Here is a 23,926-nt window from a genome sequence, read left to right as displayed (position 1 = left end):
CCTCTTAAAGGTTGTTTGGTTTGGTGCTAAAATATGACTTCCAATATAAATACAAGCCAACCAACTGGTTACCAATGACAACCAATATAGTTTGTCAACCTCACAATAAATACTCTTTTTTTTGCAAGTTTTAGAGTTACCAAATACTGATATATCATCAAAATTAGTTAGTCAGCAAAATGGCAAGTTTTGCTTCTTCTTCAACCTTCGACTCTTCTTCTTTTCTTTTCTTTTGAAACAAACTTTCGACTCTTCTTCCCACCTAGGAGAATCTTATTTTCGGCACTAATTTCTTCAATCACAGACTTACTGCAAAACCGTATTCAGGGCTGTATCGGAATACTTTCTTCAATCATAGGCTTACCGCAAGTCGGAGGATTCAGAATGCTTTACTCTTCCTCTCTTCTCTCTCATCTCTCTCAAAGAAAAAAAAGAGAATGCAATTGACTCCAAAATGATTCGTCTGTTAATTAGAAACCCGAGCAGGCAACGACCAGGGAAAACCGAGCCCGAGCAGGCAAAAAACCAAGGTAAACCGGATAAACCGAGCGCCCAAACCACGCAGCGTATCGCATTCGCACACCACTCCCCCTCCGCCTCCCTCGCCGTCTCTCATCCCCGTCTAGCACCGCCGCCACCACCACCTCCTCCTTCCTCAGTCCCCGCCACCTCCCATGAAACCCTAGTTCCCCCAAACCCAACACCGCGCCCGCTGTCATGCCGCCTCCGCTCCAGGCCCCGGACTACAAGTACGTCACCGAGGAGTGCCTCCGCGAATGGAAGGGCCAGTCCGCCGCCGCCTTCCGCATCCCCGATCCGGTCCCCATGCCGCGCTTCCTCTACGAGCTGTGCTGGGCGACGGTGAGCTCCCGTACTCAGCTCGCTGGCTTTGTCCCTGTCGTCTTCGCGCTGATTGCGTTGGTCGGGTTGCGCAGGTGCTCGGGGACCTGTCGCCGCACAAGTGCCGGGCGGCGCTGGATTCGGTGGTGTTCGCGGAGGAGGCGTGGCAGGAGGACTCCGGCTCGGTGCTCGCCGACATCGTCGCCCACCTAGGGCAGGATGTGAGTATTCTCCAGTCTCCACCCCTTTTTCCTTTGCTGCTGTGTGGTGCTTACTTAGTTTCGAGTGGCTCGATGGAATGTGTTTGATTAGTCAATTCGCTATTGGGTGGTCGTAGGGAGTAACACTGTATGCAGTGCTTAGCTGAATTGGCCAAAAAACAATAATGATTGGAGAGGGCCAGTTTGTAGTCTGTATTACTTGTTGTGCCAGCTGAAGTGACGACCTGGTTGAATTGCAAGATGTTTCAGTGATGAACAATTATCTCACTGGAAGTGATAGCGTTTTTAGCTCTGCACAAGTTCTAAAGGCTATGTTTGGAAAAAAGTACCCTGCTGAAGCTGTAGCAGAAAAGAAGGTTTAAATTATGCTTTTACTGATGAACATGAAACTACTAGCTTTGGGTAACAAATCTTATAATGGCCGAAAGCACTAATCTATTCATTGTTATTCGAATTGTAGTGCGGGAGTGTTTAGATTTTGCATGATTATGCACGTGAACATGGAGTTTAGTTGTAGCTATCAGCATATCTCTCTGCAGTGAAGTAGAAAACAATCTTACAGATAAGCGAGGTGATTAATGCTTATGCACATGAACATGGATATTAGTTGTAGCTATCAGTATATCTCTCTTCAGTGAAATGCAAAACAATCTTACAGATAAGCGAGGTGATTATTGTACAAAAGCTCGTGATGTTCCTTTCCAGTTTCTGGTGAACCAATTCAAAGGTCTACCCTGCATGGCTTTAGTTCTCCTGTTCAGTGAAACCGGTCTAAAATGGAACTGTTCTGGATCTATACCACAAAACAGTTACCAAGAGCATTGTTGTCTAGGAGTTACCGAGTTGTCGACTTGTCACCTGATCACAGACACAGGTGACAGGGAGTGTCACCCAGAGATTTCGGGTTTGGCCAACGAATCTAGTGGGACGGGCAGATCTGGTGGCGTTGGGCTCGAGGACTGAGAGGGGTCCCCAACTTGGGCTAGGAAATGGTGATCCAACACCTCCTGGCTTCTGTCATAGCTTTCGTTTCCCCATTTACTCGACTGTTGTGGTGAACTGGGTTTATGAGGTGAGGATGAGTGTAGCAGTAGAGGGAAAAGGGCAGTCTCTGTACTCTGCTGCTGTGGTTAGACCAGACAGGCTGTGTGGCAGCTGTAGTGAGGAAAGGGCTGTGGAGGATTAAATTAGGTCAGCAAGTGGCAGATGGCTCACAAATCAAGACATAGATGGTCTTTTTGGCTGTAGAACAGTTGTAATTACCGTCTGGAACTCCCCTGCCATTGGAATTGCACCCATGGGCATTCTCCATGTTATATGAGTTATAATTGCCAATTTGGCCAATATGTGTTATCTCCTGAGTATTGACATGGCGCACACCATGGCAATGTCATCCTGAAGCCCGGTTATCGCTGCGACTCTTGCTGGGATGCCATGACAGCCTTGACCTAGATGCTGCTATGGTGTTATTGTTGTTTTTCCAACAACCAGGGTCAATAGAAATGTAAATGCTATCCTTCATTCAATCTCTTGCCACTTCCCATCCTGGAAAAACGAAAATATCTTGACACCTGTGTGTCTTGCTTACTCATTATCAATAACCTTTTATTTCCCACCTATCAGTGTGGTTCTGCTTTTGATCCATGGTTGATGCCCTAGTCCAAGATGCATTTATTTGAATCATGTAACTTAGATTTACCAGTCCGTTGCTTGTGCTGTCATTTCCTTGTAATCATTGAATGCTGTATTATTAGTCGATCTGACCTGAAGTTATGTGCAGATTACAATTTCTGGTGAATATCGCAACCGTCTTGTCAAAATGGTAAAAAATATTTTTGACACTTAAACACCTATTCATAATCTTAGTATGCAAATAGGCTATCTATCTTCTTGGCCCCTACCCTTTTTTCGGTGGAGGATTTAGTCCTCACTAATTTCCTTTAAATACTACTGTTGGCTGCAGACTAAATCATTTGTGGAGTCTTCATTGATTGCGCCTAGGCTTCTTCAAGAGCGATGTGAAGTGGGTATTTGTTGTTCGTCATACTAGGGCATCACATCCTTGTTGAAACCACCTTTCATGATTCAAGGCAGCTGACACGATGTCGTCTCTGTTTCCTGTATGTGCACATTTGAAGGAAGAATTCCTATGGGAGGTTGAACAGAGTAAGTCAAAGGGCCAGGATTTAAAAGCCAAGGAGGTATGTGTCACATACTAATACCATGCATACTGTTTGGACTTAGGATATCATGTTATGATCATTAATTCCTCATATTTTGTGTGTGCTCACATGAATTATACAATATACCATGTCACATTAGTGCATATATCTTTTAAACATGGTTTCTGTGCAACATCCTTTCCTTATTTGGCACATTTTCCTTTTTACCTGTTTATTGCATCATTTTTTAACGGCTGCTTGTAATAATTGGCAACAGGTCAGAGTCAACACGCGGCTTCTTTATCAGCAAACTAAATTCAACCTGCTAAGAGAAGAAAGTGAGGGCTACGCCAAGTTGGTATGTATATCTGCCTGTGAAACTTCCACCAAAGTTCTTGTTATAGTTGTACATTGGTTCATTCATACTTTTAAGAAAATTTTAAGTAATCATCATTATTTCTTTGTGCTATATGGATTGAGTAGCATAACATATCTTTATGTGCTTCTACTTCCTTTTTTTTTCGAGAAAATGCAAATGGCTTTTGCGTTTCATTGCATTGGAAAGAAAGGGGAATTTACATCCTCCTAGGAGGTAGTTTTACACAGCCAAGAGGGCCTCAGTGGACATCCCAGGATGGCGGCAAAATGACCCTGAGCCCTTGAGCTCTGGCCTTTGCCCAACATCGGGTCTCGTCTTTAATCCTGTCTACAAGCTCATTCAGCGAAGGCCTCACATGGTCGAAAACACACGCGTTCTATGCTTCTACTTCCGTCACTGATGCTTTGTTGAGCAGTACTGCCCTAAATTACTGCAAAATTATTTGATCCTTATTACTAACTGTATATCTATAGTTCAAGGGCAGTCTTTAAAACAATCAACTAATTCCAGACTTTGATTTATTATTGATCCTAAAATTACAGAGTTGGACACTTGGACTGCAAAATAGTGGAAGCCAAATAACCTGTGTTTCTCAAAGCATTTATTTGAAAGATGCTATAGAACACTTGTCTTGATTAGCATCTGCCCAGACTCCACAAACCCATGTTATTACCCAAACACACTATGAAGTTGTAGTCATTTGCTGGACACTTTTTGCTGCCTGAAAACTATAGAATTACTGAATAACCATGCTCGTTTGCTATTACACACTTTGGTGTCTAGTGTCTACTAGCAAATGGACACAACTTTATGATGTGTCTTAGTGTCGGGCTGTGACACAATCAGGTAATGTCAATCAAATGCAGTTTCCTGCAGCCAATTTTGCCTTCCTCTTTTTAACATGTGTCCTAACAAATCTAGAAGGTAGACTCTATAATCTAGATACTTCTACAAACAATTGTAATTGTGATTGCAGATGTATATATCCACACACTTGTTCTAACTTCTTATACTTCCAGTTTGAAATTATTTGAGACTAAATTGCAATTGTGTGGGATTTTCAGTAATTTCGAAATGATGCGTCTAAAATGGTTTACTGTAGCTTGGTGTAATTTTTAACCTAGTTGCCTTTGTTTGTCTGGAATTCAGGTAACCCTACTTTGTCAAGTCGGTTCAGATTTGGCTTGCCAAAATGCTTCTTCAGCTACTATCAGCATTATAAAGGTTGGGTGTTGGAATTTTCTTTCTTACTCCTATGTTATGATATGAGCATGTAAACAGTATTGTGTAATGACATAATGTTCTTGTTACAGTCATTGATCGGACATTTTGACCTGGACCCAAATCGTGTATTTGACATTGTGAGTTTTTGTTTTTTATCCCGGTATTACCATCTGATGTTGTAAAAGTATGTCATTGCTACAATGTAATTACATTCTTCCTTGTTTGCCTGCTAGGTGTTGGAATGTTTTGAACTCTATCCAGATAACAGTATCTTTTATCAGCTTATACCTCTTTTTCCAAAGGTATTCATTAGTTTTGAATAAGATACCACTGCCTGTAAAGATTATTACCATACTTCACGTAGTACTTGATTCAGCCCATCTTATGACTTCTGTTTGTTACAGTCCCATGCTGCTAAAATTTTGGGGTTCAAATTCCAGTACTATCAACAATTGGATGTAAACATCCCTGTTCCATCTGGTCTTTTCCGAATAGCAGCCCTGTTGGTCAAATCTGGTCTTATTGACCTTGATAACCTGTAAGTTTTCTAGTTGTCCTTGTGTTTCTCTACACTTCTTGAACTCAACTGTTATTTCGGACATCCTCCTTCAAAATATTTCCAAAATATTTTGTTCTAAAAAATAATCTGCAGTCAAAAAACTTTTTGTAAGGTTTACATACATGTAAAATTGGTACTTTTTATTACAGTATATGTGGATTGCACTAGCTCTTGCCATCAGTTTGGACTTTTGGTTGTGTTGGCTAGTGCATGAAGCTTAACATGGTATCGGAGCTAAGGTCTTGAGTTCAAATCCTGACTTTTGCAATTTATTAAAAATTGCTGGTAGCCCCCCCCTTTGTGTCCACGTAGTGGCCTCTTGAGTCATACGTGAGTTTCGCGCGCCGTCGCTCTCTTCCGGTTGCACGTGTCTTCCCCGTCACACGTGAGAGGGGGGTGTTACAGTATATGTGGATTGCACTAGCTCTTTCCATCAGTTCGGACTTTTGGTTGCCTTGGCTAGTGCATGAAGTTTAACACTTTTAACATCACATTCCTTTGTCGATGCCCTCTTCAATTTCTGCTCTTATTTTGATGGCCATTTCTTGTAACTATGTGATGACTTTTACAAGAAGTACTGAATTGTTAGGTCATTTTCCTCAGAAGGTACTGCAATACTGAGAAAAAAATCCTACTTGGTATGAATATTATTAATTATTTCACTAACCAACTAACCATAACTGTAGTCTCAAGTCCTTGTTTGCTTTTATTTTCAGACTCCTTTATGCTGTGTCAATATGAATTAGTGTTGCTGCTGGATCATATTTAATATTCATGCCTTCTGTTTCAGCTATGCTCATTTACTTCCAAATGATGATGAGGCATTTGAGCATTTTGGCTCCTTTGTTTCAAGGAAAATTGATGAGGTTAGTATGTAGTTTTCCAGTTGAATTCATTCTGTTCTAAAAAACGGTTTTGCTGTATTTCGTAGGGTTATAAATGAGAATTATATGCATGTTGCTGCAATGCACCCAAATAATAAAAATACCGCCACAGATTTTCAATAAACTTATCTTTTATGTTTCGCCCTTAGATGTAACAGAAGACTACCATTTGAAAAAGGAAACAATGCCATGTAAAGTTCTGTTTAAGCAAATACCATGATAATTCTTATTGGAACCACAACTTCATGAGGAATAATAGTCAGTTGCCACACTTAGATATTTTTTCATGAAACCACACGCTAATTATTCATGCAATTCCCAAACCCCTCGTTTGATGGCAAAACTGACATGTCAGTCATGACGTGATTATTTTGCCCGCGTGACTTTGCCAATGTGGCCATATCGGAACCAAAGAACTAGCTATGGACAGGGGTGCGTGGAAGCTTGCTATCCATGTGCCAGAGCCATGAGTTGGTCGCAAGATCTTATGGGTTTCACCTCTAGCCTACCCCAACTTGTTTGGGACTAAAGGCTTTGTTGTTGTTGTTGTTGTTGACTTTGCCAATGTGGACTGACTAAACTCTTCTTCCGCTCCTGAATATGTATTCTCTGCTCCACCAAGGTGCCATCTTCTCATGAATGATCTGTCCTTCTTTGCCGCAGTGAAGCTGGCAACAAATTCCCTGACTTTACCGCTGGACTACTCCAGTGTCGTCCTCTGGTCGATGTCCTTGGCTTTGTACTTGGTTCCGGCCCTGAGCAGTGGGAATATCGCCCTTCGGCAGTGGCCAGTCAACAGGATGTCCACTGGATGAATGCTCTGGTTCAGCAGTGCTTCTATCTTTGTCCTAGTTGTGCTCCATCGTGAGCATCCCCATGTATTTGAAGTACAGCACAGATTAAACTCACAGTCAATGTCAGATGTAAGCGCCTAATGATGGAGATCCAGATCTAATTCAACCACTGGCTTTATCCCTGCCCTATCCTGCTTGCCATCGATGCCAGCACCCTTGCTATCCTTGTGGCTGAACTTGAATAAGCCCCGCAGGCCCAGTAGCTGACGGTGATTAACGGAGCCACGGCGGCCATGAAGCGGGTGGTGTCACCCTCTTGTTTGTTGCCATTGATCTCATCCCAAATCTCTGTAGCAGTACTGTGCAGCGATTGCAAGCCCCGGAGCATCACGCGTATCTCACCCAATGGCTCGCTGCACTTTCATTTTCATTATCAGTGGCTGCCTTCAACATCTTATCTCTGTTGTTGGGGTCTCCTCCATCTCTTTGCAGGGCGTTGGAAATGACGCTCCCTCTCCCCACTTCACTCAGACAAAGTATCACTACTATTGCCTCCATCTCGAATTTTGCTTACTCAACATGGTAGTGCAGCGATGGTGTGGCTTTGGATAGTTGCGTCTCCTATCTGCTTGGTTGCAGCTAATGGTGGGTCATTCCTCCTCTCAAGCTCCAACTTGGCCAGGAGGCATGCCCTTTTTTTCTGTGAAGGTGGTGGATGGTTCAAAAACATGGTGGAGGCAGCTCTTGGCTACTGTTCACTGTGAATGCACCACTGCTCTTAACTGTTAGATTTAGGGGCCCAGTGATTAGGATTGAAGCTCTGGTCTGATTCAAAATTGGTATACCATATATATAGAAATTGGAACTAGAGTGGCAAAAATGTAATTCTTTTGATTGTCATCTTGTACTTTAGGCTTTGAAGGAGTGTCATATTTACAGTTACCTCTAGGTATATGAACCTCTCTGTCAACAGTAGACACAGTAATACAGCCGCACCACTGGTTGTAGGATGGTATAACTGTGTTTTAAGTTACTGGAAATATTTTGAACTGTGCATGCAGATCTTGTCTTGCATTTATGCTATGTCAGCATTGATCTTCAGTACACTTCAATAATTATTGACACATCGGATTCAACTTGGAGTTTACTCATCTCTTTCTTGATCACAGGCTACTAAAATAGGCAAAATAAATCTTGCTGCCACTGGAAAGGATCTTATGGACGACGAGAAGCAAGAAATAACGATCGATTTATACACAGCATTGGAGATGGAAAATGATATAGTTGAGGAGCGAGCCCCTGAGATAGAAAAGAACCAGAAGCTTGGGCTTCTTCTTGGTTTCCTCTCAGTTCATGATTGGTATACCTTGCGTGCCATTGATCTTGGATGTTCTATTATAATACTGCAAAGTTTCTTTTAATAACGATTCATTGTTATAGTCACTTGGTACAGTTTCACTCCTGCAGTAAACACATCTGTCTTCTTTGACATGTTATTATTTCACTGATCGACTTCTGCTGTTATTTGCCAGGGACCATGCGCAGCTACTATTTGAACGTCTTGCACAGCTAAATCCTGTTGAGCACATTGAAATTTGTCATGGTTTATTTAGGTTTGTCTACTTCCTCTTCATATTCTATCAGCAGCCTCAACAGATGTTTACTATTATGATATTATCTGTACTTCTACGAAATATGACATATTATGGCGTGCCCGAGTATGTCTCTTGTAATCCAATGGTTGAGCTCCCCGATTTATGTTGTTCTATTCTACTTTCATTTGTGCAGAATTATTGAGAAGACCATTTCTTCAGCCTACAGTGCATATTGTCAAACGCATCATAAAATCTCCCGTAACATCGACACTCACATGATAGATGCATCATCTGTCTCTTCACCAAGTTATTTGGTTCATCCGCCGAAAGTGTTTTTCCAAATGCTTGCTGTCTGTGGACCATACCTTCATCGTGACACACAATTATTTCAGAAGGTACCATTAGATCTTTTAGTGTTGAATTCTTCTCTTATTTGGTCTGCTTGTTCTCCTGCTACCCTACTGGATATGACTTATTCCAGAGATGGGTGCACACAGCACCTGTTCCATTCATACTTAGTGTGCTTGTTACCAGAGTATACCTTTTTTCATATGGCAAGAAAAGTTTTACTGCATTTGTTTCAAAGCATTTGGAAAGGTCCTATGACTATGAACACCTTTGCTTGCAATTATGCAGTTCCTCCTGGAGCATCTAGTGGCAAAAATTGTTGGATATTGTTTATTTAATGGTGCATTTGTTGTGTTCATTGTCAGGTTTGCAGAGTGCTAAAGGCGTACCATGCCTCGTCGAAAGAATCAGCCCATACAACAGGTGTAATGTCTCCAGAATCTCACATCGAAGAAGCACTTGGGTCATGCTTGCTTCCTTCACTGCAACTTATACCTGCCAATCCTGCTGTTGATATGGAGATATGGGGAGTTCTTTCCCTTCTTCCTTATGAGGTTTGCCATGCTTCATGATTGTTGCTTGTTATATTGCACTACCTTTTTAATCAGTCTGGTACTGTTCATGTTTAGGTACGCTATCGTTTGTATGGTGAGTGGGAGAAGGACGCTGAACAAAACCCAGTTGTCCTTGCTGCAAGGCAAACAGCAAAGGTTGTCTGCTTATTCCATGCCTGAGTTTTCTTTCTTTCACCTATCATTTTAGCTTGAGCTTTAGATTCACCAGCATGCTTAATTTCTCAATTAGCTGGATACCAGAAGGCTCTTAAAACGGCTGGCCAAGGAAAATCTGAAGCAGCTTGGCCGCATGGTGGCTAAACTTGCTCATGCAAATCCGATGACTGTACTTCGGACAATTGTCCAACAGGTATTTTGAACCAACTGCGCGCATACAATTTATTCAAACAATAATAGATACTGCAGTCATTTCTGAAACATGCAGCCCTACTTCCATTTGGACTAGCAGCTGTCGTATTTGTGGCCTTCTGTAATTAATTTTTTTTGGCAAGCTCTTTCTGCGAATAACTTATTCCCCTTGTTCTGTTTTAGTTCTCTTATGTTGGAGATGACCAACCATTGTTACATCTGCTGACAGCTCCATTCGGACTGTATTTGGCTCTTTTATCTTCTCTGGAACCAGTGGAATGTCTTTGTGCCAACCTGGCAGTGTCCAAATCCATTATATGTTTTTATCCTAGATGCTGAACTTATCGAGTGCATGCTATTCTAGTTTTCCCTGGCTACATCAGCTCTTTGTGCAGTAGATTTGCCATTGGGTATGATCCATGGTGTTCTTATCAACTAAACTGGCAGCAGACCCTTGAATGCTGGTCTGCTGTTACTATATCCTCTGGTGTTATTCCTTCAAGGATCAAGTTGTAGTTAACGGACATAGAGGTTTTCACTTTCAGTTTCAGAAAAATTTCAGCACCAACCGAAATCACCAAAATTCAGTGATTTCGCTTTGCATTTCGGCCAAAAGGCCGAAATATTCACTTGAATTCATTTAAAATATTTGAATGTTTTGAAATTATTTTTGAAAAATATTTGAAATCATGTGTACTACTGAAATCGCTGAAATATTTTGGCGGAAAGGTAAATATTTCAGTGACTGCTGAAATTAATGAAATTCAGTGAACTTCATCGAAATCTCACTGAAAGTGAAAACCATTTGAGAGTAGTCAAATTGGAACTGATCAATGTTTAGGGGAATGCTAAGCTCATATTCTCATTACTGTTAACTTTGTAAATTAATCATAATGGTGCTGACAAAAAAATTTGGGGGACCAAAAGGCAGCAGAGCTTCCTAAGTCCTACTGCTCTATATATTAGTAATATAATGGAATGTGTACACGTGGAGAGGGAGCATGCTCCTTAGGGCTACACAGCACTTGATGAAGCAACAGAGGGAGTCTGGCCAAATGATATCTGAATATATTATTTTTATTGGGTTAAAATATGATAATTCATTGATTCTGGAAGTTCACCTTTATAATTGCAATCCTTTGTTGACTTGTTTCAATTATTTACCTCTACAATACATTCACAACTTTCAGGTCGAAGCATACAGGGACATGATAAATCCAGTTGTGGATGCTTTTAAATACTTGACTCAGGTATTAGCTGTGTATGTGATGCATGTTTTATACAGATGCCCATACCCTTTTTAGTGTCGTCTGTAATTGTTTTGCTTGTGTCTTTGAATTGTTTTTATAAGTTGAATTTACAGTGTTGTCTAAGTATGCTTCTTTTACCTTTTTAGTGTCGGCTGTAGTTGTTTTGCTTGTGTCTTTGAATTGTTTTTATAAGTTGAATTTACAGTGTTGTCTAAGTATGCTTCTTTTACAGCTGGAGTATGATATCTTGCAATATATTGTAATAGAACGGTTGGCCCAAGGTGGTCGTGAGAGAGTAAAAGATGACGGTCTTAACCTGTCAGATTGGCTTCAATGTCTTGCATCATTCTGGGGACACTTGTATGTAGTTTTGACTCCTTTCTGTGATTACATTATTTGCACAACACATGATATGATGTACTGATCAATTTTTAGTTAAACCTGATGATCCAGCGATATTTAGTGATTTATATTCTTTGCTTATTGGGCACATGTAAGTGCTTTTATCATGTGGCTCAAACAATGATCTCCTGCCATTCAAAATTTGCATTGTTGATATTTTTTCTCCATTGTAGTGGTTAGCAGCAAACTAACTGAAATGAATACCTGCATAGGATGCAGTTTTAATAAATATCACAAAGATTCTTCTCTACTCGTATTCGCACGTAGTAAGCTAAGCATACTATACATTATGTCGAACATGCATGCCAATGATATTAGTATGCTAATGCAACATAAGGTAATTGATTTATAACCTAAATATTTAGAGGTTTACCTTTCGCTTTACAGCTAGGATCTTTGGCTTTTATCTTGTCCAGAATCTTGAGTTGCCCTCTCCCCATTTGTTCGCTCATTCTAACATCATGTCTGTATAAGTTTTGTACAACGAAGATATCACCGATTTGCCAAGACTCCAAATTCTTGTTATTGTTTGTTATGGCTGAATAATTACTGTGTCCAACTCTCAGAATAAGTCTTTAATCTTTATGCTTTGAGAAAAGCAAGCAATATCTGTACTAGTGTTGTATGTCTTTCTAATATCTGGGGTGCTTGTGTTTCCCTTATCAGTATTGTTATTATCTTTAATCTTTATATGCTCCTATTCTGAACCAAGAAACTTTAACAGATGCAAGAAGCATTTTTCCATGGAGCTAAAATGCCTTTTCCAATACATAGTTAATCAACTGAAGAAAGGATTGGGCACTGAGCTTGTTGTACTTGAGGTTTGTTGGCTATGTCGAAACTTTCTTGCTACCTTGTTATCGTATGAATCTGAAGTTTAAAATGACGTAACATGCAGGAACTCATTCAGCAAATGGCAAATGTACAGTACACTGAGAACATGACTGATGAACAGGTTGATGGTATGGCAGGGAGTGAAACGCTGCGGCTTCAATCTTCACTGTTTGGCTCAACACGGAACTATAAGGTTTTATCAGGAACTAAGGCTCCTTTCTTTATTTCCTGATAAGGTCAAAAAACAGTTTTACCAAATCATTTTTTTTGCAGGTCCTGAATAAGTCTACTAACAAGTTGCGGGATTCTCTGCTGCCAAAAGATGAACCTAAACTTGCAATTCCTCTACTACTGCTTATTGCCCAACACAGATCCAAGTAAGGTTTTGTCTGAACTTGCGACATCCTCTGTGCCCCCCCCCCCCCCCCCCCCCCCGGCCCTAATTTTGGTCTGTGGTTAGTATAGATGTATCCTAATGATTGAAATTCTTGACTATATTTCTGGAACTATGCATTTATTTATTTAGATTATGCCAAAGCAAATATTCAGGACCATTAGCTAAAGCTTTATTATCTGCATTGTGGGGTTCATGTTTTAGCTTAGAAGCCTGTCATATTCAGTTTTTTACATTTGCACTGGCCTTTTAAAGTTGATAATTTTGGCATTATTCTCAGGATTATAATAAATGCAGATGCCACATATATCAAGATGGTTAGTGAGCAGTTTGATAGATGCCATGGAATACTACTTCAGTATGCCGAGTTTCTTTCAAGTGCTGTAACTCCATCAACCTATGTTCAACTTGTACCTCCGTTGGAAGATCTGGTTTATAAATATCATATCGAGCCAGACGTAATACACTTGTACCTTGCACACTATTTTTTTAATGTGTGAGTGGTTTTTTCGTTGTATAATCACGCCTTAGTGAGTTAACATCTTAGTAATTTAACTTGATTCTAGGTTGCTTTTCTTATATACCGCCCTGTAATGAGGCTTTTCAAAAGCTCTAGTAGTGGTGAAGCCTGTTGGCCTCTGGATGGCAATGAAGAAGGGGAGTCTGTATCATGTGATGATATGACATTGCATGGTGATTCATCCCAGAAGTTAATCATGTAAGTCTTCTATGAACATCTGCCACGAGTCTCTCGATCAACCATTCATTGGTATGGGTCATCACCAGCAACTCCTAGTTGAACCTGGGCTCCTGGGCTCAACTACAACTGTAACGAAATCCACATTGCAAACCATTCTGAAAAAAATATCAAATGTAAATATGGCAATGCAGACTTGCAAATTTTTGTGCAAAAATACGCGTTGTTCATTGCAACAAAAAGGGGTTTACAAATAGTTGCTAGTTTAGTCCCCATCCTCTTCTTTTTTGTGCAGACCACAAACAGGCATTTTTGCATGTGACATAGTCTGATTTCTTTTCGATTTTCGTCGGAACCTCAAAACACTTTTTTGTTCTTAAAAAAAGGTACAAATGTTTCTGAGAGCTTGAAATCTGCCTCGGGATTATCACGTCTTAGTTATTCCACTTTCATCTTTTGGTTCATGTTGAAATAAATTGAAAAGTAAATTACAAAGGAAGGAAAGTTTGGAGAAAATATGCACCGTCAAATCATCTGACAACAACAATGAGAATTTGATCCCCTCCTTGTTTGCAACTAAAAGATTAGCAAAGATCTTGTGTCCTTGGAAGCTGGTAGGGTAGCTACCAGCTATTATACCTTTGATAATGATTGCTTTCAGAAACTTATAGTCTAACGGTTTAAGCCTCATTGAGGTTAACTGTGGTTCAAATTTTCTGTTCTAAATGATACTGGAACTTCATTGACATCTCCATGGTATTTTAGGTTTGATTCATGTGCAATTGTCTGTGTTCTTTTTTTTACAGGTGGTCAGATCTTCTTAACACAATCCGAACAATTTTGCCAACAAAAGCCTGGAATGGTCTTTCACCTGAATTGTATGCTACTTTCTGGGGTTTAACACTCTATGATCTCCATTTCCCAAAAGATCGTTATGATGCAGAAATCAAGAAGTTGCATGACAATCTCAAACAACTCGAAGATAACTCAGATAACTCTAGCATTGCAATATCACGACGTAAGAAGGACAAGGAGAGAATCCAAGATTTAGTTGACAAATTGAACAACGAATCTGACAAGCATCAACAACACGTTGCATCAGTTCTCCAAAGGCTAGCCCGTGAAAAGGATAAATGGCTGAGTTCCGGTCCGGACGCACTGAAGATCAACATGGAATTTCTCCAGCGTTGTATATATCCACGTTGCGTTTTTAGCATGCAGGATGCTGTGTATTGTGCTACATTTGTCCAGACGATGCATTCACTTGGGACTCCATTTTTTAACACGGTGAATCATATAGATGTTTTCATCTGCAAGACACTACAGCCAATGATCTGTTGTTGTACAGAATATGAAGCTGGTAGGCTTGGACGGTTTCTTCATGAGACACTGAAGATGGCCTACTATTGGAAGGTAGCTTCTTGATTCATGCGCTGTACACTTTTTCACAACAGCTTTCCTGATGGTTATTACATTGTTCTAGTGCTTCTGAGTTTGCATATACAACTTTCTGCAGAGTGATGAAGCAATATATGAGCGTGAATGTGGAAATAAGCCAGGATTCGCTTTATACTTCAGATTTCCAAACAGTCAACGTGTACCTTATGCTCAGTTCATTAAAGTATGCTTTACACACTCCTTGAAGTTATGTGTGTCGCATAATTAAGTTCTGCATGTTTATGATTTCCTTTAGTACAGCTTAGTCCTAAAATTTTAGAAATAGTGATCAAAACATAGATACCCTGTTTTTTGCTTTGATCGCCATTTCTAAAATTTAGGACTAACTTGTCCTCAACTTGCATGATATGGTGATATCACAATTCATAAGAGTTCCTAAGGGCGATCTGTAGTATGAAAGCACAATTTTGTGCACAAGTAAACTTCTTTTGTGCATAGGAAATAAGTCTATTATGTAGTTTATGCGTGTTGTCACCTTCTAAAATTACTTCAAACATAATACTTTTGCACTAGATATTTTGCCACAGAGGCCCCATAGATAGTGCATAAAAACAGTAAGTTCCGTCCTATCTCAGTTCAGGAGTTAATCATGTGAGGAATACTAATACGCAAAACCATGTTTAGATGCCGACTCAACTCTTAAGTGTGAGCTGTTGGCACACCAGATTTTGATGGACTAGTTTAATGGATTTACAATTTTGCAAATGAACTAGTTCACAAATTCACAAACTATGTTAGAGGAACCCAGACTCATTCATCTAAATCTGGTGGCTCCAATGCCCCATATAATGGCACATTTTGTGTTGGTGATTTTTATACGATTTTTTGAGCAACTATGCTAGTTCCAGGTTACAGATACTTCACCTTAATTCCGCACAAAGAGGACATAAGACATAAAATCTTTGTACTCTGCTTGCTAAGAATGAGTTATCTTGCCACATTTTTGCGAAGGAAAGCTCATTCTTAGTAAGTAGGCCCCATCTGTTATTTATCATGCCAAACATGTCAGAGTTCAGTTTGGGAATTGTGTTGCTGGCTTTTTTATTTAAAGAGAATAAAATGTTAATCCTGCAAGTTCCCCATAATGTTTAAATGTGTCTGTACAAAATGATCCACTGCATACTTTCCATTGATAGTTTGATACGCATCTGCCCATTTTTGTTGGTGAAATTTCTGTTTCTTGAACAGGCATAAATTTAGCATGGTTTCATGGACTCTATAGTATATATTATTGTCATGTGCCGCATTTTTCGTAGATTTTGTTCATGTCGCCTGAATTAACAAAAAAGACATGTGAATGTCTAGTATCCAAAAATTTATGTTTTACTGCTATATTCTTCACATGTGCTTTTTAACATCTTTTTTCTGTGCTTTTCAAAGGTCCATTATAAGTGGAGTACAAGAATTACCAAGGTGCTTAATCAATGTATGGAATCAAAAGAATACATGGAAATTAGAAACGCCCTTATTGTGCTCACAAAGATAACTAGTATTTTTCCTGTGATTCGAAAAAGCGGTATCAACATCGAGAAAAGGGTAAGTACATCAGTAGTCACCATTTGTGATATGCTGTTGGGCTATTACTCACAAATATGTTTACCAGGTTGCGAAGCTAAAGGGGGATGAGAGGGAAGACCTGAAAGTACTGGCCACTGGTGTAGCTGCTGCTCTGGCAGCTCGCAAGGTAAGTGTTACATCTTGACTGGTGCCTTTTTTCTCCCTATCAGGAGACAACCACCTGCGTATGTTATGAGATGTATGTGTGGAATGCCCAATTATTATGCAGAGTTCATGGCTATCTGAAGAAGAGTTTGGTATGGGTCACCTTGATCTGAAGCCAGTGCCTGCAAAACCTATTCCTGGTAAATGGAAGATGCAGAAGGCTTTATTTTTTGTCGGACCACTATGATTAGCTGGAGCGTAACTGTTCCTTGGATCTCGTACAGGAAATCAGTCTGCAGATCCCTCAACGGCAAAAGATCGCAGCCTTCGTGCAAAATCTACAGAAGGTAGGCATGAAAGGTCAGAAAATGCAATGAAGCCTGATGCTCTATATAATAAGAAGAATGCCTCGACTGCAAATGGATCTGATAGTCAAATGCAATCGTCCTCTGCACAAGGAAAAGTTTCAGGACCTGCACGTGGTGCAGATGAACCTCCAAAACTTTTGTCTGATGAGGGAGTTAAAGTTTTGAAGCCTGCTGCAGAATCTGAGGTACCTCTCAGTTTATCATGTGGAGAGTGACAACAGTTTTTTGAATTAATCTTTTTTCTTAAAAGGGTGCATATGGCAATAGTATGTGCATCTATACATCTTTGTGCAAAAATTAGCATTTTGGTTCAAAAATAATGTCTATTTTAGTCCTTCATCCTTGTCTTTTTCTCCAGACGACAAATAAATGCACTTCACAAATATTTGCAAGTAGATAAAAGTATTTCCACATGTAAATTTTTAGGATTTTTTTAAATTGTGAACCGCCTCTTTTTTCTTCTTCTTTCTTTCTTTCTTTCAAAACAACGGATTCAGGTGTTTCTTGATAGCACGTCTTCAATTTATAGTCCTTCGTTATTTCATGGAGCATAGCAGTGACCAATGAGCAATTTTGTGCTGGATAGTTTGCAACTTTGCATTGTTTCTAATAGTTTTTATGACAACAGACAAGAGCACCACAAAAGCGTGATGCACACAATGCTGCAAAGGTATCTAAGCATGATTTGGTGAAGGAAGATGCAAAACCTGGGAAAATTACCAGCAGGGTTCTTAATCAAGAAGTCTCTACTATTCCTGCTGACAGAGAAGTATTGTCTCAGCCAGCTGATGGTGGGCTGGATACTAATCCCACTAGTTCGTTGGGTGGCACCAACGGTAATGTACATCCAGCACCACGGAAGGTATCAGCATCCTCCCAAAGGTCAACGGTGTTGGCTGCACATAATGATGCAACAGCTAATCCCACCGGTGAAGGTGAATCTATTGAGTTGGTTGATTCTACCGTGAAACGGCAAAAAAAATCTGTTCCCGTTGAAGAACAAGAGAGAACAGGTAAACGAAGAAAAGGAGAAATTGAAGGCCGGGATGATGACTTAACAGAACATACAGACAAAGAGAAAAGAATGGACTTGCGATCAGTAGATAAATTCCATTCTGTGGATCATGAGAGAGGTAATAATGAGGAACAAAACATAATTCGGACAGAGAAATTAAAAGAGAAGTTTGATGAGAAATACGACAGAGACCATAGAGAAAAAACAGATCGGACTGAGAGGCGACGTGGAGAAGACGTGGTTGAGAGACCAACAGACAGATCATTGGAAAGGAGAGAACATTCTATTGAAAGGATGCAAGACAGAGGGACGGACAGGGTTCCTGAAAAAGGAAGAGAAGACAGGAATAAGGAGAGAGGCAAAATTAAGCATGCTGAGCCCTCCATAGACCGGGCACATACTTCTGATGAACGGTTCAGAGGGCAAAGCTTGCCACCACCTCCACCTCTTCCAACTAGTTTTGTACCCCAATCAGTCGCTGCTAACCGAAGAGATGAAGATGGTGACCGAAGGGGTGGAAGCACCAGACATACTCAGCGGTTGTCTCCCAGGCATGATGAGAAAGAAAGGTGGCACGTGGAGGAGAATGTTCCGCTGTCGCAGGATGATGGGAAGCACAGAAGAGAGGAAGATCTCCGGGATAGAAAGCGTGAAGATAGGGATGTTTCATCAAGCAGGGTAAATATGCCTTCACTCCCTAATACTCTTCTGTGATTTGTGATCAATTTTTGCTCACTAGTTCAGTTATATCGATATATGTCTTCAGTCCCTAATACTCTTCTGTGATTTGTGATCAAGTTTTGCTCACTAGTTCAGTTATATCTATATATGTCTTCACTCTCTGATACTCTTCTCTGATTTTGATCAATTTTTGCTCACTAGTTAAGCTATATCGATAAAAGCCATTTGTGTCTTGTGCTCAGACTTGGCATGCAATCACTCCTCTTGGGATCTTGCATTGTGTAACCGAACATTTTTGCTTGATCTCTAATGCTATGTTATTTTTATAGGTAGATGACATGGATAGGGACAAAGGTAATACTATGAAGGAAGATAGTGACCCTAATAGTGCATCCAAACGGCGAAAAATTAAGAGAGATCAGTCTGCTTTAGAAGCTGGGGAATATGCACCTTCTGCTCCACAGCCTCCGAGCCTTGGAGCTGGTAACTCGCAATTTGAAATACGAGAGAGAGAAAGAAAGGGCGTTATTTCACAGCATCGGCCGTCACATGCTGATGACCTCCCTAGGATGCATGCCAAGGATTCAATAAGCAAGACAAGTCGTAGAGAGACTGACCAGTAAGTTTGGAAATGAGGATCTCATTGAACTAAGCATGCACGCTTTCCTACAGTTTATAACATTTTTCACTTTGCTGTGTTCTTTATACCTTAGCTGTCATGTGAAACACACGGTCTGTTTTATGGGAACGATCAATATCTCGTGCAAATTGTAGCCCATTTTACCTTCCTAAATTGAAGAAATATTTAGTCAAATAAAATAATGATTGTATTCCCAGGTTACTAGTCGTTATGCAGGTAGAGAATGTTGAAAATCCACCATTTCACCTTCCTAAATTGTACTCCCTCCGTCCCAAAATAAGTGACTCAACTTTACACTAAGTCACTTATTTTGGGACGGAGATGGTGTCATGCACTTAAGGTATGGTGTGGCTGGCAACTAACCACTTAAGCTAGCAATATTGCGAAAGCTGCCTCGAAGGTGGTTCAACAATTGAAAAGTATAAATACTCGTGTGCAATAATGAATTATAGAGAAACATGCAACTAAAAACTGTCATTTTATTAGACCGTACAAATAGCTACATGACACAAACAGTTCAGCGGAGTAATGTGTTGAGAATTATGGTATTTATCACCTATTTAGTTGTCATGGGTGATACTGTTAAATCCTAGCTAGCAAAAACCAAGATCAATGTGTATGCAAAATTGGTATTACTCTCTTTTTTCCCCTTGTGTGCAAGAGTGTCCTAAAGGAAGTGAGCACTGAAAGCTTACACATGTAAAATGCAACATATTCTTGCATCACTTTGTTGTCTTGAAGCATATTTTAACGGCCTGATTCTGCATGAATTCTGATTTATGTATTTAAAATTGTGTTAATCCTTGTTTTGGCTTTAATACGAGCTTGAGATTTTAATGAATTTCTGAGTTACATATAGAAAAGAGAGTAATCACATTGTTATGAGTAAGCTTAATGTCTTACCTAGTTACCTTAAATATGTAGCAGAGGTATATATAAATAAATCTGTAGAAAGATGATTACTAGGATGGTTTTTCCTTTCCAGTTCTGTAATGAAGCATCTGCTTGAGCCGCGTTTTTTGGTATAAACCTTTTTTAAATATAAGTTTTGTTTCTCTAACAAACCTTTAAACTGCAGAACGCATGATAGAGAACGGGAAGAGGAAAAGAGGCCAAGAACTGAAGCAAGAAGAAAGCATCGGAAATAGGTTCTTGCAGGACTTTTGATCACTGCCACATGACATGGTTTCACCTCGAGGATGTGCATGATCACCTGCGAACAAGAGTGCTTTGTTGTAGCAGGAAGATCTATCTGGACATATTTGAAACATTCAGCGTGTATGTCTCAATCCTTCAGATGTGTCCTTCAGCTGTACTTCATCGATGCTACACAGTGTCGCTGTCCAGATGCACTGTTATGAAAAATGTCATTGTGCAAGGAACAGGCATCTGGGCCATATGGTCGATTGATTATACAAGCTGTTATAACATTGTAACGTAGAATGACGAGCAACAAAACTGTGGGCCATATTATCCTAGACGAATTTGCTGTAAACAAGCATGAGGAGATGTGTTCATCCTACAGTGGCAGAAAACGATGAGGAGAATGTTTTGTAGCAAAGTACTTCATCTCATATTTTGGAATGGTTTGATTATCAATTTCATCTGCGGCAACATATGTGCAAATTGTTCAGCAGTATTAGCTATAGCTAGACACGCCCCGGCTGCAAATATTTTGTGTGTGTCCAGGCAAAGACAAATGTGGGCGATATCTAGATATAATTCTTGTTTTCACTAAATTGTGAGGCACAAAGTATTTCTGGCTTCAGGGTCGTCTCGCCCCCTGTGTCTAAATCCTGGCTCTGACCCTAGTGCCTGTGTGATTTCATCTACTTGAGCAATTCAGATAGGTGCCAGTTTGCGTTACAAGATTTGGGTAATTCAACACGCAAAAAAAAAAGATTTTGGTAATCGTCAAGTGTGCTGCCAAATTTTGAAAGGCGTCTTGCAAACCCCAATTCCCCAACCGTTTAGTTCGTTTGTTGCGGGGTCAATGGTGAGGCGCAGTACCTGTCCATGGACGAGAGAGAACTTGTTTTCTACTAACAGCGTGCCTGCTTGAATAATCGCAACGCGGTAAACCAGAAAACAAACTGGGCTGCGTTTGGCAGCAAAGTTTTTTTTAAGTTTTCTGAGAATACCGTGGTTTCTGAAAAATACCATGGTTTTGAATACTTTGCTGCGTTTGGTTTTAGAAAAAACCAAAGTTTTGTAAACCACATTATGCTAGAAACCATGGTCTTTTTGCAGTATTCGGAAAAGAGGTCCTGACCTTTTTTTTTTAACAGAACGGAGAGAAATCTTCTGGGAGATCGCACTTGACGTTGCCGTCTACTCGAGGTAAGAATATTCAGAGCGATCCGATCATATTTTCCCTCTTTCTCTTATATGGTAAACGACCATATTATATCTCCTGGTTATAGCCGATTCAGTTTGATTAGTTTATCTTTCAGCTGGCGTGTCACGTGCGAGTCTCCATCTCTTCTCTGCAGTGCCATGACTGAATCAAGCTCACCACAAGGGAGAACACTCTCTTGGCAGCAAGCTATTTCTCGAGTCCTTGGCTGCCTATGTATTTCCGGCGAGTAGCGCACAGATTAGATTGATTGATCCTTTTGGAGAACACTCATAAGCAGCAGGTTATATATACTACTCCCTCCGTTCCTAAATATTTGTCTTTGTAGATATTTCAACAAATGACTACATACAGAGCAAAATAAGTGAATCTACACTCTAAAATATGTCTACATACATCCGTATGTGGTAGTCCATTTGAAATGACTAGAAAAACAAATATTTCGGAACGGAGGGAGTAGCTAGCTAGCCGATTCAGTATAAATGGCGTATGTACGCGCACAAAGAATTTAGGACCGGCTCAAAGTACATGCACGTATATAGACATATAATGGCAACACGCTCCTAGGATTGTATTACTTCAATCTAGTTGACTACTCCTAGGATGGCATTTCTTCAATCTAGCTGACTGATCCTAGGATGGTATTATGTATGCATGGCAGCTGCATGCAGCCGGCAGCCGTTAGCAGCGCTAATTACTCAGTCACCCACGCTAAAATACTTAGTCAAAACTTTGGTTAAACAGCAGCAACCAAACACAAGTAAAACTGAGAAAAACATTGGTTTTAGAAAACCATAGTATTCTTTGCCTACCCAGAGTAATACTGTGGTTTTCAATTACCACAGTTTAGAAAAAACTTTGCTGCCAAACTAGAGTTATTACACGCAAAAACACTGTTTTCCTTTATGATTATTACTATTCGGATATAAAATTCCGTTTTGGCGTATTCTTAAAAGGCAAAAACCAAACTCCCTCTCGAAACAGAATTTCTCAACGCGGAGCATCAGGTATGCTGCGAATACTGCCCGCTGAGCTGATCAAGAGCCAGAAGTATTTTGAATAATGTCATCTCCTCTCGCAAAATGCCTTCCCTCGTAAAACAAAATCCGAAGCATCAAAAGTTCTGGTAAGCCGGGCCCCTGTCCGGTCTGCATCTCCAACTCCATCGTCGCTTGAGCCGCGGCGCTCCTATTTCTTCCGGTTCTTCCTCTGCTGCTTGGCTGCAGAACCAACAGAGTTGCAGAAGACACAAAAGTTATCGAACAAGCATGACGGATTGGGGAGAAATTAGCGAGGGAGAGAGCAAGGCGGCTTACCCAGCCTCCTCTTGGCGTCGGCCTTGGCGAAGAACTCGGCCCACTCCTCCGTCAGGACGAACACCGGCTCCTCCTCCTCCTCTGCCCACCCTTCCTGCCCGAGGTAAACTTCCTCTCCTCGCTCCGCCTGCGGCGCCGGCTCCTCCGCGTCCCTCGCCGCCTCTCCCTGCGGCCCGGGGAGTGGTCCTTCCGCCGCGGCCGGTGGGTGGGGAAGCGGGTGGGGACGAGGAAGAGGAACCGATGTGTGGTGGTGGTGGTGGTGGGCACAGGGAGCGGCGGCGGGGAGGAGGTGGGCGGCGTGGTGGCGGAGGTGGACGTGGATGCGGTGGTGGTGGCCGGGGTCGAGGCGGAGGTGGAGCCGGTGGTCGTGCGGAGGGTGCGGCGGATCCATGGCGTCTGCTCTGTTTCTCGAGCCTCCTCTCTGTCTGCGACGTCCGCGCTACTGCCGAGTATAGGTAGGGTTTACACTACAGCTTCGTCAGAACGTCAGTGCACGCGCGTGCGCTACTCTGTCTGTCGCACTCTTTGGGGCCTCGCTCTAAAATCACAGAAAATCCAGATGAATTCGAAATTTTCGCCATCAGTTCGCGAGTGACGCAGATGGCCTCAGATGTTTGATTCTGGCTTTTGTCAGTCTTTTTTGTGGCTTCAACTTTATAATGTCCACCTGAATTTCTTTTAAGTAACACATATCAGTGTTTAATGCATCTTTAAAGCGGACCCTCAAAACACATACAACTGTTCAGATCGAGCTGTTCGGTCGCAATTTGCCATTCAACGCGGTACCCATCTGGACCGCCGTCATGTAGGACTCTGACATCCTTGACCCACTCAAATCTCTTCCCCGTCCCATTGTTCTTCCACTCCGTTCATGAGTTCCCTTACTTCGCATATGCACCCTCCTCATCTGCCGACTCATATGTA

General features: G+C 41.0%; 2 protein-coding genes across 2 annotated transcripts; one reads left to right on the top strand and one right to left on the bottom strand.

Annotated features, from left to right (window-relative positions):
* The first annotated feature begins 546 nt into the window (after positions 1–546).
* Positions 547–20,944, top strand: LOC109741139 (THO complex subunit 2). Its single transcript, XM_020300219.4, has 33 exons — positions 547–861; positions 936–1,061; positions 2,842–2,883; positions 3,025–3,084; positions 3,200–3,262; positions 3,501–3,581; positions 4,752–4,826; positions 4,916–4,963; positions 5,060–5,128; positions 5,231–5,364; positions 6,176–6,251; positions 8,233–8,423; positions 8,596–8,676; positions 8,852–9,053; positions 9,372–9,560; positions 9,636–9,716; positions 9,811–9,930; positions 11,120–11,179; positions 11,412–11,539; positions 12,306–12,402; positions 12,480–12,608; positions 12,689–12,792; positions 13,090–13,267; positions 13,376–13,527; positions 14,313–14,919; positions 15,023–15,127; positions 16,345–16,500; positions 16,568–16,648; positions 16,751–16,826; positions 16,911–17,179; positions 17,623–18,687; positions 19,020–19,309; positions 20,409–20,944. Exons 1-33 carry the CDS (start codon positions 718–720, stop codon positions 20,476–20,478), a joined length of 5,349 nt encoding a protein of 1,782 aa, XP_020155808.1. The 5' UTR covers positions 547–717; the 3' UTR covers positions 20,479–20,944.
* Positions 20,945–22,453: 1,509 nt separating this feature from the next.
* LOC109741138 (uncharacterized) lies at positions 22,454–23,535 on the bottom strand. Its single transcript, XM_020300218.4, has 2 exons — positions 23,003–23,535; positions 22,454–22,906 (listed from the first exon to the last, which is right to left on the bottom strand). Exons 1-2 carry the CDS (start codon positions 23,391–23,393, stop codon positions 22,875–22,877), a joined length of 423 nt encoding a protein of 140 aa, XP_020155807.1. The 5' UTR covers positions 23,394–23,535; the 3' UTR covers positions 22,454–22,874.
* Between the last annotated feature and the right edge of the window lie 391 nt (positions 23,536–23,926).

The sequence above is a fragment of the Aegilops tauschii genome, chromosome 3 (genome assembly GCF_002575655.3).
Source record: "Aegilops tauschii subsp. strangulata cultivar AL8/78 chromosome 3, Aet v6.0, whole genome shotgun sequence".
NCBI classification, from domain to species: Eukaryota; Viridiplantae; Streptophyta; class Magnoliopsida; order Poales; family Poaceae; genus Aegilops; species Aegilops tauschii.
Note: the sequence above shows the minus strand (reverse complement) of the source record. Positions and strands in the feature narration are given on the sequence as shown.

Coding starts and splice junctions, on each gene's coding strand:
- LOC109741139 (XM_020300219.4), top strand. CDS start 718: ATGCCGCCTCCGCTCCAGGCCCCGGACTACAAGTACGTCACCGAGGAG. Junction 8,677..8,851: donor ATTTGTCATGGTTTATTTAG/GTTTGTCTACTT, acceptor TCATTTGTGCAG/AATTATTGAGAAGACCATTT. Junction 11,180..11,411: donor CTTTTAAATACTTGACTCAG/GTATTAGCTGTG, acceptor CTTCTTTTACAG/CTGGAGTATGATATCTTGCA.
- LOC109741138 (XM_020300218.4), bottom strand. CDS start 23,393: ATGGATCCGCCGCACCCTCCGCACGACCACCGGCTCCACCTCCGCCTC. Junction 22,907..23,002: donor CGACGCCAAGAGGAGGCTGG/GTAAGCCGCCTT, acceptor TTGGTTCTGCAG/CCAAGCAGCAGAGGAAGAAC.